Genomic DNA, 14,798 nt, shown 5'->3' on the forward strand with positions numbered 1-14,798 from the left:
GGTGAGTGCTGTGAAGTGTGTAAACCTGGTGATTCACAGACCTGTACCCCTGGGGACTAAAAATATGTTTATAAAAAATAAAAAATTAATTAAAAAAAAAGAAAAAGAATTGATACAGTTGTGATTGAAGTTGCCTATTTAAATATCAACACAGTAACACAAAGCACACTTGATTTAGAAAGGTATTCAAGATTGAAAGCACACTTGATTTAAAAAGATATTCAAGATTGAACTGCAGTGTAAAAGAGCTGTACACATCTGCTACTTCCAACACTTTACATTTACTTAGTTGGAATGTGACAAACATAGGTACATTTAACCTATGTTCTTTATCCAAATATTAATATGTTCTTTATCCAAAGGTTCACTAAACAACACTAAAGCTTAAAACATGCAAACCTTAATCCACATAGAAAAATATAATTTTAAAATTCTTTTTAAAGATGGATAAATTGATTGCATACATCCTGTTCTTAATATTTCTAAACACATAACTAACCAAAATAACTTAAGGTGTTTCAGCACAACCTCTTATGGATCGCTACAACTCGATCTCCTGCATCAATTTCTCCACCACACACTGAACTCTTGTCCAGAAGTCAGTCCTCAATTCCTAACTTGTTGGTTTTCTCTGGCCATCTAGTTCTCAAAATCCTACAGGTTTCTCAAAACTCAAAATTTGTACATACGAAGTACAAATTATCTTCATATCAAACGTACTTTTAAATCTTAAGCATTTCTATTAATGAAACTATTATTTGATTTCTGAGTCAGCCCACATCCCTTCAATTCACCTTGCATATATTTCCTCTCATTTCTCACCGAAACAACCTTGGTCCAAACTTGCATTACTTTTCACCAAGTCTAATGTACTAACTGAATTTCTGCTTCTGGAGTTCCTTCCAGTAATTCGTCCCATATAAAGATCAGCAAAATCAGTGCCCCAGAGCTCTGCTGTTTTCCTTCATCTTCAACCTCTTCCTCTAAACTGGAACTTCCCATCAACATTTAGCAAGCTCAAATTACCCCATTTTTAAATAAAATCTCATAAAACTACTTCCCCGGCAGATACCACCTTCCTTTGCTCCCCACCCTCACAGCTATTTCCTAAGAGATGTTACACTTGCTAACCTGCTTCCCTACCACCCAATTCACTAATCCTCCAAAAACTGGCAGCCATTCTCATTACTGCACTTAACTTTCTCATCCTGAATTTGCTGATGTCCTAACTGTTGCTTAAGCTTATAAATATATCCCAGTCCTTCTCTTACTTGACCTCTCACCATTAAATGCTGTTGATCACTTCTTTTCCTATCTTTGGATTTTTCAGGACTCCTCACTCCCTGCTTTTGTTTGTGCCTTCCTGACTTTATTTTCTCAGTGACCTATTTAAGCTCCCCCTTCTTTGCCCACAGCTTCAAATACTGGCGTTCTCCAAAGTTACTTACTTGAACTTTCCAATCTCGCTCTACACAATCACCTTAAGACATCTATTATCATGGCTTCATTCATCATTTTTAGTGATTCTCAAAGGGAAGAAAAGTATATCAGAAACACACGAGAAGAGCTTTCAGAACCCATATCCGTCAGGCTTGCAGATTTGGATATGCCTCATTCCATCTCCCTAAACCTCCCATAATTACTAACAGCACAGAAGAAAAGATTAAGAACTACTGCTTTACATGCTCATGATTAAAAATCTGTATTTTCTAAACCATCTCTCTTTTAAGAGACCTGGCATCCAGATCTTACTTCCAACTGGATATTTCTCTTCAAACGCCCCAGGACACAACAAATTAAACACTTCCAAAACTAAATTTATTTTCCTACCAAATCTGTTCTTCCTCTCAATGATATTATCAGCTGCCCAATTATCCAGAGCAGAAATCTGATGTATTCAATTTCATGCTCTCCATCTCACCCATTCTAAGTCCCGCAATCCAATAAGGTCATCAATTCCACTAAATTTAGATCTTTCATTTTCCACTATTAGTACCCTACCCCAGCTAGTATACTTACTGTCATCTCTTTTTCTAGAATTCTTTAAATGCCCTTAACTGGTCTCATACCTCCCTCCATATATCTCACTCCCTCTGTTCCAGTCATCAAGTTTTCAGTTTCTCAAAAGTATTATGGAATGTATTTGCTTTACCTACCCCCTTTCTCTGGCTAAACCATCCTTTGTTTCCACAGCAGATCAGGTAGAAACATCCACTATCTAACACTGGTGATATTCATAGTGCAAGCTGGCAGCTTCTTTGCTCAGTGGCACCTTCGCAAGACCAGTTCTACAACAGGATTTGTGTCCTTACTCTTACCTCCCACCCGGTTCACTGACTTTCTTGAAGTTTTTGAGTTATCAAATATCCTTTTTTACTTTAATATGTTCTTTATCCAAAGGTTCACTAAGAAAGGCAGTGATATATTCTCCCCTAGTCATTGTGATGTGTTTGTTCCAATTCATCTATATTCTCTGACTCAGACTGCCTTTCATTGTTACTTATTTAAAGAGTATTAAAAATGGAAGTAAGTTCCTCTTGGTATTCAATTAGCAAATGAGTCTATTAGTTATATATACGGAGTTTTCCCCCACAGTATCATTTTAATAAATTGTTTTTATGCTTAAAATTTTTAGCCCTGGTTTTGTTGACAGCAAAAGGAAAACCACCTAGCCCTTACTCCTACCTATATCCAGTCAAGGAACATCTATCAAATTCTCTACCTCCTTAGAAATCTGGAAAGGACAATTCTCAGAGCCTCTCAGGCACTTTTATTAGTAATTCTAAGGTATCAATGGGCCTAAATTTTTTCTTTTGTTTAATGATGATGATTCCCCATCAATTTAAAGTATGGAACAATATAATTATCACATAATAGCCTATAACTAATTTAAATTAAGCCTATCATCTATAGATAGTAAGAAATGTACATTGATTATGTAATAAATAATATAAAAACTTTTAATTATGTATCTGTCACCATCCAGGAAAATAAGTTTCAAACCAAATGGGCAAACGATGAAAACATTTTGCGGGGGGGATAGGGGGAGAGGAGGAAGAATGAGAAAAGATGAGGAAATAAAAATATAGGTACTACTCAATTAAAATGGGGGTGCTAAATCAGTTCTGTGGTATATAAAAACAATGTTATTAGTGGAGAATATATTCCTAAACCACATGACAAATATACTATGTGATATATATGAAACAGTACAAAAATAATCACTATATACAATGAATCTATAGGAAAAGGCATTCAAATTTCTAACCATACATATTAGACATTGCTCTCTCAATGGGGTCACTTCCCATAATTTGTAACTACACATGTAGAGCTGAAATTACCATAACTGCAATTTCTACATGGTAGGAGATTTATGTAAGGAACATGATCCCTCTTCCTTTTCTTGACCACCATCAGAAAAATTTGCCTGGCATTGGAATGAGTCTAATATTGATCTGTAGAAGCATGTATTTTTGCCACACCTAAGCAGCTAGGTAAGAAAGAGATGACTTCATGTAGGAGGTTCCAGTAAAAGCAAAGACTATAGGTATGATAAAAAGAAAGGTGCTAAAGCAATGACCAAAGAATGGGGTTTTCTCTGAACTACGCAGGAGAGACTTGGGAGATGAAAAGCCACAATCTTAAGTGGCTTATAGTTTTCATTTATAAACAATCTTATCCTTTATAAAAAACTCAAAAAAAAAATTTCTTCTGTTGTTATTAATGAGAGCTATTAGAATTCCTCAATAAGAATTTAAAAAGTGTGAGGGAAAAGTTATATCCACGTGAAATGCTTTCCTGTAAAATCAAAGATGATATAAATTAAATTGGTTATAAATTATAATGTTCCTCATACCTCTGTGACAAAGTCCCCTGAACACTCAAGAATGATCAAAGAATTTGATCATTTCAATGAACAAATAAAAAAATGCAAAGTATAAGTATTCACAAGTTTACTAAACCACATTAGGCACTACCATTCAACAAGTTGCAGTTTTATGCATAATTAATGAGGCATCAATCATGATCTTTTTTTTTGTTGTTGTTACTAGAAAAAAAAGGCAAGACTACAAAGAAAATGGGATTTAAAAGTTAGTTGAAGTAGTTAGGGAAAAAATATATTTTAGTGGCCTACATACATTTTCCGTTATGGAAGACAACCCCTCACTTCCTGTTATCTGTAGCCAACGCTCCCTCTTTCAAATTAATGTGACCTTTCTCCCTTCCTCTAAACCTATCAGTTTGTACTTCTAGCAGAGCAGTTTTGCTGCCCCAGCTTGTGACTTCCTCATCTAAACTCCTACCTTCTTTTCTCATTTAGAAATTTTATCAAGAAGTCTGTCCCCTCTAAGAAAATTTTAAAAGCTGGTAAGTCACTTCCTAAAACATAATTCTTTTTGATTAAAATATTATGATCAAACCAGTAACCAAATCTTCTAAGTAAAATATGTATCAAGCACAAGTTTGTAGAAGCTTGTAAAGCTTACTTCATTATCCAATCTACAAAAAAAATCTTCAGGAACTAAAGCATTTCTCGATCTGAAGGCCCCTGAGATCACCACCCAGCCAAAGGCAGATGCTTAACTGACTGAGCTACCCAGCACCCCTAAATCATTACTTTCAAGAGCGCAAGACTACAAATAACAGAGGTGCCTGAGTGGCGCAGTTAAATGTCTGACTCTCCATTTCTCTTGATTTAAGCTCAGGTCATGATCTCAGGGTTGTGATATCAAGCTTCCTATAAGGCTCCATGCTAGGCATGGAGTCGGCTTAATATTCACTCTCTCCCTCTCTGCCCCTCCCCCCTTAAATAAATAAAATAAATCTTTAAAAGAAAGACTGCAAATGATACAAAATAACCCCCCAAAAAGCTACCTTAAAAAATATGTATTTTGGGAGCACCTGGTTGGCTCAGTCGATTAAGCATCTGCCTTCAGCTCAGGTCATGATCACAGGGCCCTGGGACTGAGCTCTGAGTCAGGCTCCCTGCACGGTGGGGAATCTGTTTCTCCCTCTGCCTCTGCCTCATCCTCTTCCCAGCTTGTGCTTTCTCACTGGCGCGCACTCACTCTCTCAAATAAATACAGTCTTAAAGAATTTTTTAAAAGATTTATTCTCCTTTAAAAAAAAAGAACTTTCAGGAAATTCCTTTCCCCTCCAGTGATGGAATAAAGTGTCACCAGTAACACAAATAAAAAACTACACATTACCTTTTCTCTTACGAAAGACCAAAGGATAAGAGGAATAAACTTAATCACCATCCCTTATTCAACCCCAATAAATGCAGGACCATATTCTTTATAAATGTTTGCCACTCTTGATATGAAAATAAGAAGAAAAGATTAATCATAGTACCTCTGGGTGGCAAATCCATATCCCCTGATGTTAGTCCTATCAAGTTAGGCCTTTGTGCGTGCACTCTGTGTCTATACATAGGTCTGGAAGTGTTTGTTATGCTTGGGGCTTCAGGATTGTAGCCATCTGTGTCATATGTATCTGGTAATACAAAAACTGTAATTAAAAAACAATTATAAAACACCACTTGGTAATTTTTTAATATTGATAAAAGAAAAAGTAAATTATATAACATTACTAATACAGAGCTAACATGCTACATGCATTGAAAAGAAAATTTAGTTTTCTAAAAATAAAAAGTTAAATAGAAAATATAACAGTAAAAGAAATTATATATATGTATATATATATGTAATTATATATACATATATACACACATACATAAAACTTAGTCTTTTAAAAAATCCAAGGGACTTATATTTAATATACAATCCCCATGCCTACATTTTATTCTATATGATTTTACTAAGAAAAATAAACCTAATAGAGCCAGTCACTCTCTAGACATTTTTAAATTCCTTATCTAAAACTCTGCTCTAAACCCTCACTACATTATGAATAGAAAGAGGGGCAAAACTGCACCTGCAGTAAAAAGAGAGGGTGGAGCAGGAGGAGGCTGGTGATGAATGCCAGTTGTTACTACAGTAGGAACAGAACTGGTTGCAGAGTTTGGGGGAGCATCCATGCCAGATGGCTGCAAAGGAGGAAGTGGAGGTGGTGGTCCTGTCAAAACCAAAGAATAAGAAATATCATCTGAAAGCAAACAAATAAAATAAGTTATTGTATATCCAAACATGATATTCTCATTTATCAGCAAAATTATAGTATCTATAAACTCAAATTCTTATAACTATATTAGTTTTCTAGAGTAAAATATCCTTTTACTGTATTCCAAAACAGGTTTGTCTTAAGCTATAAAGTACTACTGAGAGCTGGGACTCGTTGGGGATGTGCTAAGTCAGGGCCCCTCCAAACCACAGTAAACCATAGGTTTGGCAACACCCACAAAGTGCAGGTATATTCTAAATAAGAGTATCTTGCCCTTGGTTTCTAGCAGGAATCTTTAGGATTACTTCCGGTAGTTTTAACAAAAGCAAGCATCAAACTATTAACTTCTAAAAAGGCTATGAATGGACAGATAATGGGTACTGGCAAACAAATATATTTACTTACCTGTGACAGGTGGCAGGCTGGGTGGTAATGGGCCTGGCGGAGGCACTGGGGGTCTCAGATTCACAGGTGGAGGTGTAAGAATTGGTGGAGGTGGGGGAAGTCCAGGAGGAGGTGGTCCTTCAACAACTGGCGGCTGTGCTGGGAAAGGCAGCATGCCAGGAAGATTCACATCTTCTACAACTACAGGGTCACTTCCATGGTCAAAAGGGCACATGTCTCCTCTCATACAGAAACCCTTTTCTGTAAGCAAGAATAATTAGAAACATGGAAAGTGTCAGATAAATAATTGTCTGTAAGTTAACAAAGGTAAGATATTTAAAAAGAAGAATATTTTTAATATTGGGCCAGTATAACTAACCATAACACAAGAGCTAATTTCCAGTAACATAAAATACTTATGATGTAAATACAGCTAACAAACACATTAAAAAATATATCCACAAATTAAAATGAGTATACCTAGCTAGCAAGCAGGCATAAAACTTTTACGTACTCTCTGTCATTAGAAGCAATTCCTTTATTTATTTTTCATTTCCTTTAAATTTCACTTAAAACTCTGAGAATAATGCAACTATAACTTTAGTACAATTTACAAAGCTTTTACAGTAAAACTTTTTGAGTCTTCATTTATAAAATTCTTATAGGTGATATTCACATTTCTAGGTTCTAATTACATGCCAATAACCATTTATTTCTAAAGAAGTGAGTTTTGTCAAGAATGTTTCAGTAGCAGATTCCCAGATAACAACTCAGTAAATACTACTCTTGTTTGATAAACTCCAAAAATATATTAAGACTTATGTGTAAAGAAGCAGTGTCTTTAGACTGATATACAATAGTCAGTAGTGACTAACAAAGGTTTAAATAATACTGAAGAATTCAAGAAGTGCCTAAGACTAACTTACCACCATTAACTGGGCTGTCCATGAATAACTGTGCAACCTAAACTTACAGAATTTACTGGAAATACTAATTCAGTACTTCAGGAAACAGTAAAAACTTACCATCATAGTCTCTACACCGTTTCTTTGGCATTGGTGGTCTTACATAGGAGTTATGGTCCACTTGGTCCTCATGAAATTCAGACCAACTTTCGGTAGTGTTATTGCCATGATGAGTAGGAGCAATTACTGTAATAGTGCTGCTCAAAGTAGGTACAGGGTAGTGACCAGACGAAATATTTGGTACCGAAGAGACAGGAGTATAATTGTTTTCTAGTGGATCTGTTCTATCCAGGTCATATTTAGGTTTTACTAGATCCCTTTCTGCAACAAAATATAAATAACTTATAAAACTATATAAAAAAGTCACAGATATACAAAATAGTGGTATTTTTCCTAAACACAGAGAAAATGTTCACATTGTACACAAGCCTCCTTTTCTTTAAAAACTACTAAATGAATACACAATGTTCCAAGATAAGCTAATTTTTTTTTTTTCAATATGACCTGAAGTATAAAATCACACAAAATTTGCTGTACTTAATGAGCTTTTTCTCCTTGGAGTGCTGTTTACAGAAAAGAGATTTTTTATTTTCTTCAGTGCAATCTTAGTATGCGTAACTTCAGCCCGCAAAACAAAATATACAGTAAAGTACGGTTATTTTTTCTGTGATGAACATTTGAGTTGTAATTCACCTAAAGATCCCAGCATGGGTTTTTAAATAAATAGAATACACTATTAATAGTATTAGTGGTGAAAAACTATTTATTGAAGATGGAAACAGATGAGCCAAGAGAAAGGAAAAGGAGTTCATACTAAACATGAAAAAAAAACATTAACTGGGCTATGTATGGTCCCAAGGAGAGAGAAAAGGAATTAAGGAGATTAGTGAAGTGAAGCCATGTGCAGAAAAGACCTAGTATACCTAGATCACAGAAAGGGAAAACGCCAGGGCAAGTATAAAGCATATAAAAGGCCACAAATATTATTTCCCAAAGACTAAAGGTGACTACACAGTAAAGGCCAAAAGAGTAGCAAAAATCTAAGTTTGAGTAAAAGTGTTTTACTTGAAAGTGTTTTAGTTGTTTTACTGCCTCCAGTATCTTCCTTTCAATAACACACACTGGAAAATAAAATGTTGGAAATGACATGCTCCTGCAAATATATTCACCTGAAATGAAACTTTTAACTGTTTTCCTGATTTTAAAAGATAACTCTTATATAATAAACTGAACATATTTATACAATTTAATGAATTTTATCTATGTATATACATGTGAAAGCAAACACAACCAAAATTATATACATAGATATTCATCACCCCCCAAAATATCCTTGCCCTTCTTGATAATTCTCCGCCTTTTACTCCATCCCAGGCAACCAATGATCTGTTTCCTGTCACCAGAGATTAGTTTGTATTTTCTAAAACTTTATATGCATGTATATTCTTTTTTTTCTGGATTCTTTCACTCAGCATTATTATTTTGAGATCCATCCTTTTGTGACATATACCAAAAGTTACATTCTTCTCTTCCACTGTATGGATCCACCAGTTTATCCACTCACATGACATCTGGGTTGTTTCTAGTTTCTGTCTATTTCAAAGGAAGGTACCATGATCATTTGCGTACAGTTTTTGTGTGGAAATACACTTTTGTTTCTCTTAAATAAATAGGTTGGAGTTGGGATGGTTGGGTCATTTGGTAGGTGTAGATTTAAAATTTAAGATACTGTGAAAGCGTTTTCCAGAGAATTTCAGTTTACCTCCATCCTTAACAGTATTAGATAAAGTCAGCCTTTTTACTTTTAGTCATTATAATGGGCATGCAGTGGTGATTCACTGTGGTTTTAATCAGCATTAAATAAAATTTTTAAAGGAAATTTTTAAAAAACATTCACTTAGACCACAAAATACATAAAAAAAAATAGAAAAATGAAGACAAGGCTGACAAAAATTAAAACCATTTTTAAAATCCTCAAATATAGCTCATTCACAAAAGAAGAATGCTAATCGGAACACACACATATGTGGATTATTTACCCCGGCTTCGTGTTCTGCTTCTGCTTCTAGTCCTGCTTCTATCCCTATCCCGGTCACGAAGCCTCTCTTTACTCCAGCTTCGACTCCGACTCCTGCTGTAACTGCGACTTCGGCCTCGTCTTCTATTGTACCGGTCTCTGTATGAATCTCTCCGAGGAGGGTTTCGATCATAATCTCTTTTGCGAGAACGATCATCTTTTTTCCTCTCATCACGACTTCTAAAGAAATAAATGATCACTTTTAGGAAAATAATTAAGTGGATACAGAAAAAACTCATTAAATGCAAAAGTCACTTTTAATTCCTGTAAACATCATGATTCTTTATTCCACCACATATTTAGGAAACTCAAATTGAAAAACTGAACATTATCTGCTCAAGAACTCTAAAACCCCTTTAAAGGGAAAAAACTGTCAAAGTCTCAATCTTCACCCTTATACACAAAGACATCTATACATTTAGGATCAGTACATGCCATCTCCTAGCACACGGTGTCCTGTACACACATAACCTCATACTTAAAAGCATGTAGCCCACCTATTGCCCACACTAAATGCTTCTGAAATCTTAAAGGGAAAAATAACTTATTCACACTAAAGGGAAACTTCATGCAAAAAAGTTCTCACATTAAGATCTCACTGGAATTTGAAGTTAGAAATAAATACCATAATAATTTTTTTAAGCACTATTCCAGATCTCACTTCTAGGACCTACGAATCTGACATAGATAGTCTTTGTAAGAAAGGAACTGAGTTACAGTTTCCTAGACCAACAGAGTAGATATTACTTGCCCCTAGGTGAAAGACAAACAAATCTAAGCATTCATATAAAAGATATCCAATTTCTAAACACTGAACATGGTTCAATCAATCAATCACCTATTTTCTCTGTATCGGGAACTTGACTGGGGAGGACTATGATTTAGCCTTCTGGAAAACTTCTTCTCTCGCTCTTCCTCCTTTGTGATCTGATATACAAAGAAAAATATGCATTAAGTTTAGCAAATTATTCCTTGCCATGTTACTATCTCAATGATTTAATTGACATTAAAATACAGTCGTGAAATTATTCTTTTCTAAAAGCATTAAAAAAAATTTCTCTTCTAAGTACAATCACTTAATTTAACCACAGAAGAAAGGCTTGCTGAAACTTAAAGTGAATGCTAAAGAAACCCAGAAATGTTTATCTTAGAGAATAGTGGTGAGAAAACACTTAGGCCAATGTCCTCATTTTAACATTATTAGTAGAAAGTCAATTTTAATTCTTTCAAAATTTCAACACACACTCTTGTTTTGGATCCACAGATTTGGCCTGGCACCAAACACATTAGGAAATATAGCAGAATGCATTAGAACTAACCAAGTCAGAAAAAGAGATATAAGAGAAAATGATACACAAGATCAAACAGCTCTCCAGTTCTCAGCAGTATGGCAGCTATATATTCCTCTTTCCTACAAGGGGCCTCCATTCATATTATATTATTAATAGAAAGCAGCCCTGGAAAACATTCCCTTTATCAGTGCTACTTTTCTGAGGCCAGAATTTTCCAGGCTACACTGTCCAGAACACTGGTTATATAGGACATTAACAGGTGTTACTAGAAAAAAAAAGAATTTAGAGGATAAACAAATACAGGAAATACTGAACATGTGGCTTCTGTAAATACAACTCAAGATTTTGCACTTTTAATAAGAACTCTAAGACAATCTGATGCAGGCAGTCTGCAGGATAATATAACAGTGTCCCAGTTCATGCCAGCTGTTCCAATACCCCTCTGGGTAAAAGTCTCTTACTGTCAGAAGTGTCCAATGTTGGGTGATAAATTAAATGGAAATCCTATCAATAGGCCAAAATCTGAGAAGCACTGCTTAAAAGCCTTCTTTTTTTTTAAGTCTTTTTGTTCTTATAAATACTTTCATTCTCCTTTTCCCACCCATTTCGACCCTTTCCCACCCAAAAAAAACAAACAAAACAGGGTACAATGCACCTTTTCCCTTCTACTTGCTTCAACACACACTCGCGAGTAATTTATGTTGAGAGATCATCATATTCCACAGTACATGCTCAACTGGGAACTTTTACTATACCCACGGTATTTTAAATCCAGGTTGTCATCTGACATTTTGACAGTTCTGAAAGATCAGGGATAAATATCCTTCACAATTGGTCAAGAAAACTGTGGAGAAATATTATTATGTCAATAGACGTAGGACTAAGGTTTTTGCCACTAACTCATTTTGGGGATAGACTTCTTACTGCTTCTCAAATCAAGAAGACTGCTTAAGATTATCTAAGAATTAAAATATGATTTGCAACAGCAAATATCTAGAACTAACCCACCAAACTTCCATTGGTGAGCAAAACTTAAATAAATTATTGTGCATCTCTATGTGGTATAAGCAGTGTGCCAGTACGACAGCCACTCTTCCTTTCTTCCTTATTAACAGAAAAGAACCCCTACTGTTAGGTATTAAATACGCACAAAATTATTTCTGGTTTTCCCTTACACAGAGAAGTAATAGAGGTGTTTTATGTGCACGTCTGTGTAACTATATACATGTACATGTGTGTAGATATGTTCAGATACAGAAATAAAAATATATTTGAGATTACTATGTAAAGTTATACATATATTTATACTATTACATAATAAGCATTACTTACATAATCTGTAAAGAAAAAAGAGTATGAGGGGAAAAAACCCAATCACATCTTCCATCACACAACAATCTCTTAACAATAATAGGAACTGCCATTTATTGAGAACATACTATGTGCTACACACTACACCAAGTGCTTTAGAGACAACATTTTATTATTCCTCAAAAAAACCCTATATATTTCCATTTCACAGCTAAGCAGACTAAGGCTTGGAAAAGTAACATTTTCAAACTCATAAAGCACTGACTGATAAAGCAAAAATTTAACCAAGATTTATTTGGCCTAAAGCAAGACTAACTGCAGAAATATATCAGCTTATCAATTAGTTATACTCGAATTTTCAATCTTTAAACATCAAATTGAGAAGATCTGAATTTTTATGATTACTCAGCAAGAATGGCAATCTTGTATAAAAGGTAAACTCTTGGGGCGCCTGGGTGGCTCAGAGGAAAAAGCCTCTGCCTTCGGCTCGGGTCGTGGTCCCGGGATCCTGGGATCGAGCCCCGCATCAGGCTCTCTGCTCAGCGAGGAGCCTGCTTCCCCCTCTCTCTGCCTGCCTCTCTGCCTGCTTGTGATCTCTGTCTGTCAAATAAATAAATAAAATCTTTTAAAAAATAAAAAATAAAAAAATATAAAAATAAAAATAAAAGGTAAACTCTTCAAAATCTCTTAAAGGATGAAGTCATGCCCACTGCCCTGTGAAGGCCTTTATACATGACTACCCTAAAAACAGTACCCTACAAAATGCAGGCAGGACAGAGCAAATCGGTCTAATGTTAATCTAATTATTTTCACAGAACACAGATAATGAAAGTCCACAGATATAAGATACTATGCAGAAAACAGTTAAAAAGCAAGCCTGAGACTGTTGTCTTTAGAAAGGCCTGCTTCTTATAAGGTAGGCTCTAGGCTAGTATCTGAACTTTGATTTCTGGAGGGTTCCCATCATTCCCTGATAATAATAGCTCACCATATGCCTGAATTGTTTTGTCACTGATATGGCTCTAAGCTGAACACATGCTTTCCTCCAGGGAAATCGCAATTTTAGTACATAGTAGGCAGAAGGTGCATCTGTGACCAGCCTCAAAAAAAAACCCTGGACACTGAGTCTCTAATGAGCTTCCTCTTTGTTCAAATGTGTTGAAACTACTTGTTACGTGCATCCTTTGTGATTCTCCTAGGAGAAGTCTCTGGAAGCTTACGTCTGTTTTCCCCCAGACTGTGCAACACCTACTTTTTCTTTTGCTGATTTTGATGTAAGAAGTCATAGCCATGAGTATGACTAAGTGCTAAGTTCTATGACTGCTCCTAGGGATTATCCTGAGGATCCTTGACACAAATACAGAAATTAAAACTCAGTTTAATGATTCCTTATATTTTTAAAGAACATCTAAGATTTAACACACAAATCCTTACCTCTTCTTTTTTAATATCTTTTTCTTGGTGCTGAAAAAATTCTACCTTTAAGCTTCCTGATGATGGCTGCTCTGGAGGAGGTAGGTAACTCTTTGTATTCACAGCATCAAAAAGCTTTTCCACAAATATCTGTGTCTCTAAAAACAAAAACCAAGACAAAAAAAATGCAGATTAAAGACACTTGCTAAGACTGAATCCTCCTCTTCTACACATCAGAGTTCAATATGATGAGATATACACGGACTTTCCTAACTCTCAAATATACTACTAAGACCAACAGCTTCCCAACCAGTGAGTCATGACACAAATCTTACGGTAATATTAATCCATTCAAATTCAGAGTAGTGGAACTACGATGGCCAGAGCTTCTGGGCCAGTCACTTCCAGCCATTACTAGACTCTGACCCTGCACCCAGAGTGCTGAACATAAATATTATTATTATCTAGATAGTAGCAAAATGAAAAAAGTTAGAAGCAGTATCAAGCTAACATTCCAAGTAGCTTCTTAAGCAACACAATCTTTAAATAAACAAGCATTCATTTACTTAATCTTTTAAGGAAAAATAACAGCTTGCTTTAAGAAAGAGAATAAAGATATTAATGAAAAAGGATTTCATTATAAATAAGCTATAATCAGTAATAATACTGTTTATTCAACTTTGTTACAATTAGAGTCTATTCTCTTATTGAGTTCCTTTAATATTATGATAAATCTTGCTTTAAAAGATTTATTAAAATAAACTAGTATTTTTAAACTAAAGATGTTACCTTTTTGAAGAAATACATCCAGTTGATCAATACATAATGCCTTTAACTCTTTCTCACTTTTGTCTTTCTTTACCAAAGCGAGAACATATTTCGCTAGGGCTGATGGATCTGCATCACAACTGAAGAAAAAAAAGCAATATTGATGGAAATTTAGCCATAAACAATTGCACATTCTAAAAATTCCAGTTACAGACTTAGTTGATATGATAAACAGTTAAGTGGATTAATACATGTAAAAAGCAGCTACCCATGGAAGGCAATAAAGAAATGTTAAGTTCTCCCTTATAGTAATATATTTTATATTACATACATAGCCACTACCCTGTATCCTTCCACATTTGTACTAATATATGTATTAAACTCAGTAGGCTTTATTATTACTAAAAGAGAAGTTGTAACACAGTACCATCAAAAACTATTAGCATGGAAAGAATAAAAATA

The 14,798-nt window shown here is 35.0% G+C and overlaps 1 protein-coding gene across 19 annotated transcripts in view; it reads right to left on the reverse strand.

Moving 5' to 3' along the window:
• RBM26 (RNA binding motif protein 26) overlaps positions 1–14,798 on the reverse strand; it is an 86,570-nt gene that overhangs the window by 41,931 nt on the left and 29,841 nt on the right. For 5 of the 19 annotated variants that reach the window (XM_082700881.1, XM_082700889.1, XM_082700883.1 and 2 more), the window contains exons 2-9: positions 14,358–14,476; positions 13,590–13,726; positions 10,391–10,479; positions 9,515–9,732; positions 7,536–7,796; positions 6,532–6,771; positions 5,941–6,081; positions 5,359–5,499 (exon numbers count right to left, since the gene is read on the reverse strand). In XM_082700881.1, the coding sequence (XP_082557007.1) occupies positions 5,359–5,499; positions 5,941–6,081; positions 6,532–6,771; positions 7,536–7,796; positions 9,515–9,732; positions 10,391–10,479; positions 13,590–13,726; positions 14,358–14,476 (1,346 nt within the window). Of the gene's footprint in view, positions 1–5,358; positions 5,515–5,940; positions 6,112–6,531; positions 6,772–7,535; positions 7,797–9,514; positions 9,733–10,390; positions 10,480–13,589; positions 13,727–14,357; positions 14,477–14,798 lie in introns of all 19 variants that reach the window. The other 14 variants (XM_082700876.1, XM_082700877.1, XM_082700878.1 and 11 more) reach the window with 3 other exon arrangements.

The sequence above is a fragment of the Mustela nivalis genome (genome assembly GCF_964662115.1).
Source record: "Mustela nivalis genome assembly, chromosome: 15".
Classification (NCBI taxonomy): domain Eukaryota; kingdom Metazoa; phylum Chordata; class Mammalia; order Carnivora; family Mustelidae; genus Mustela; species Mustela nivalis.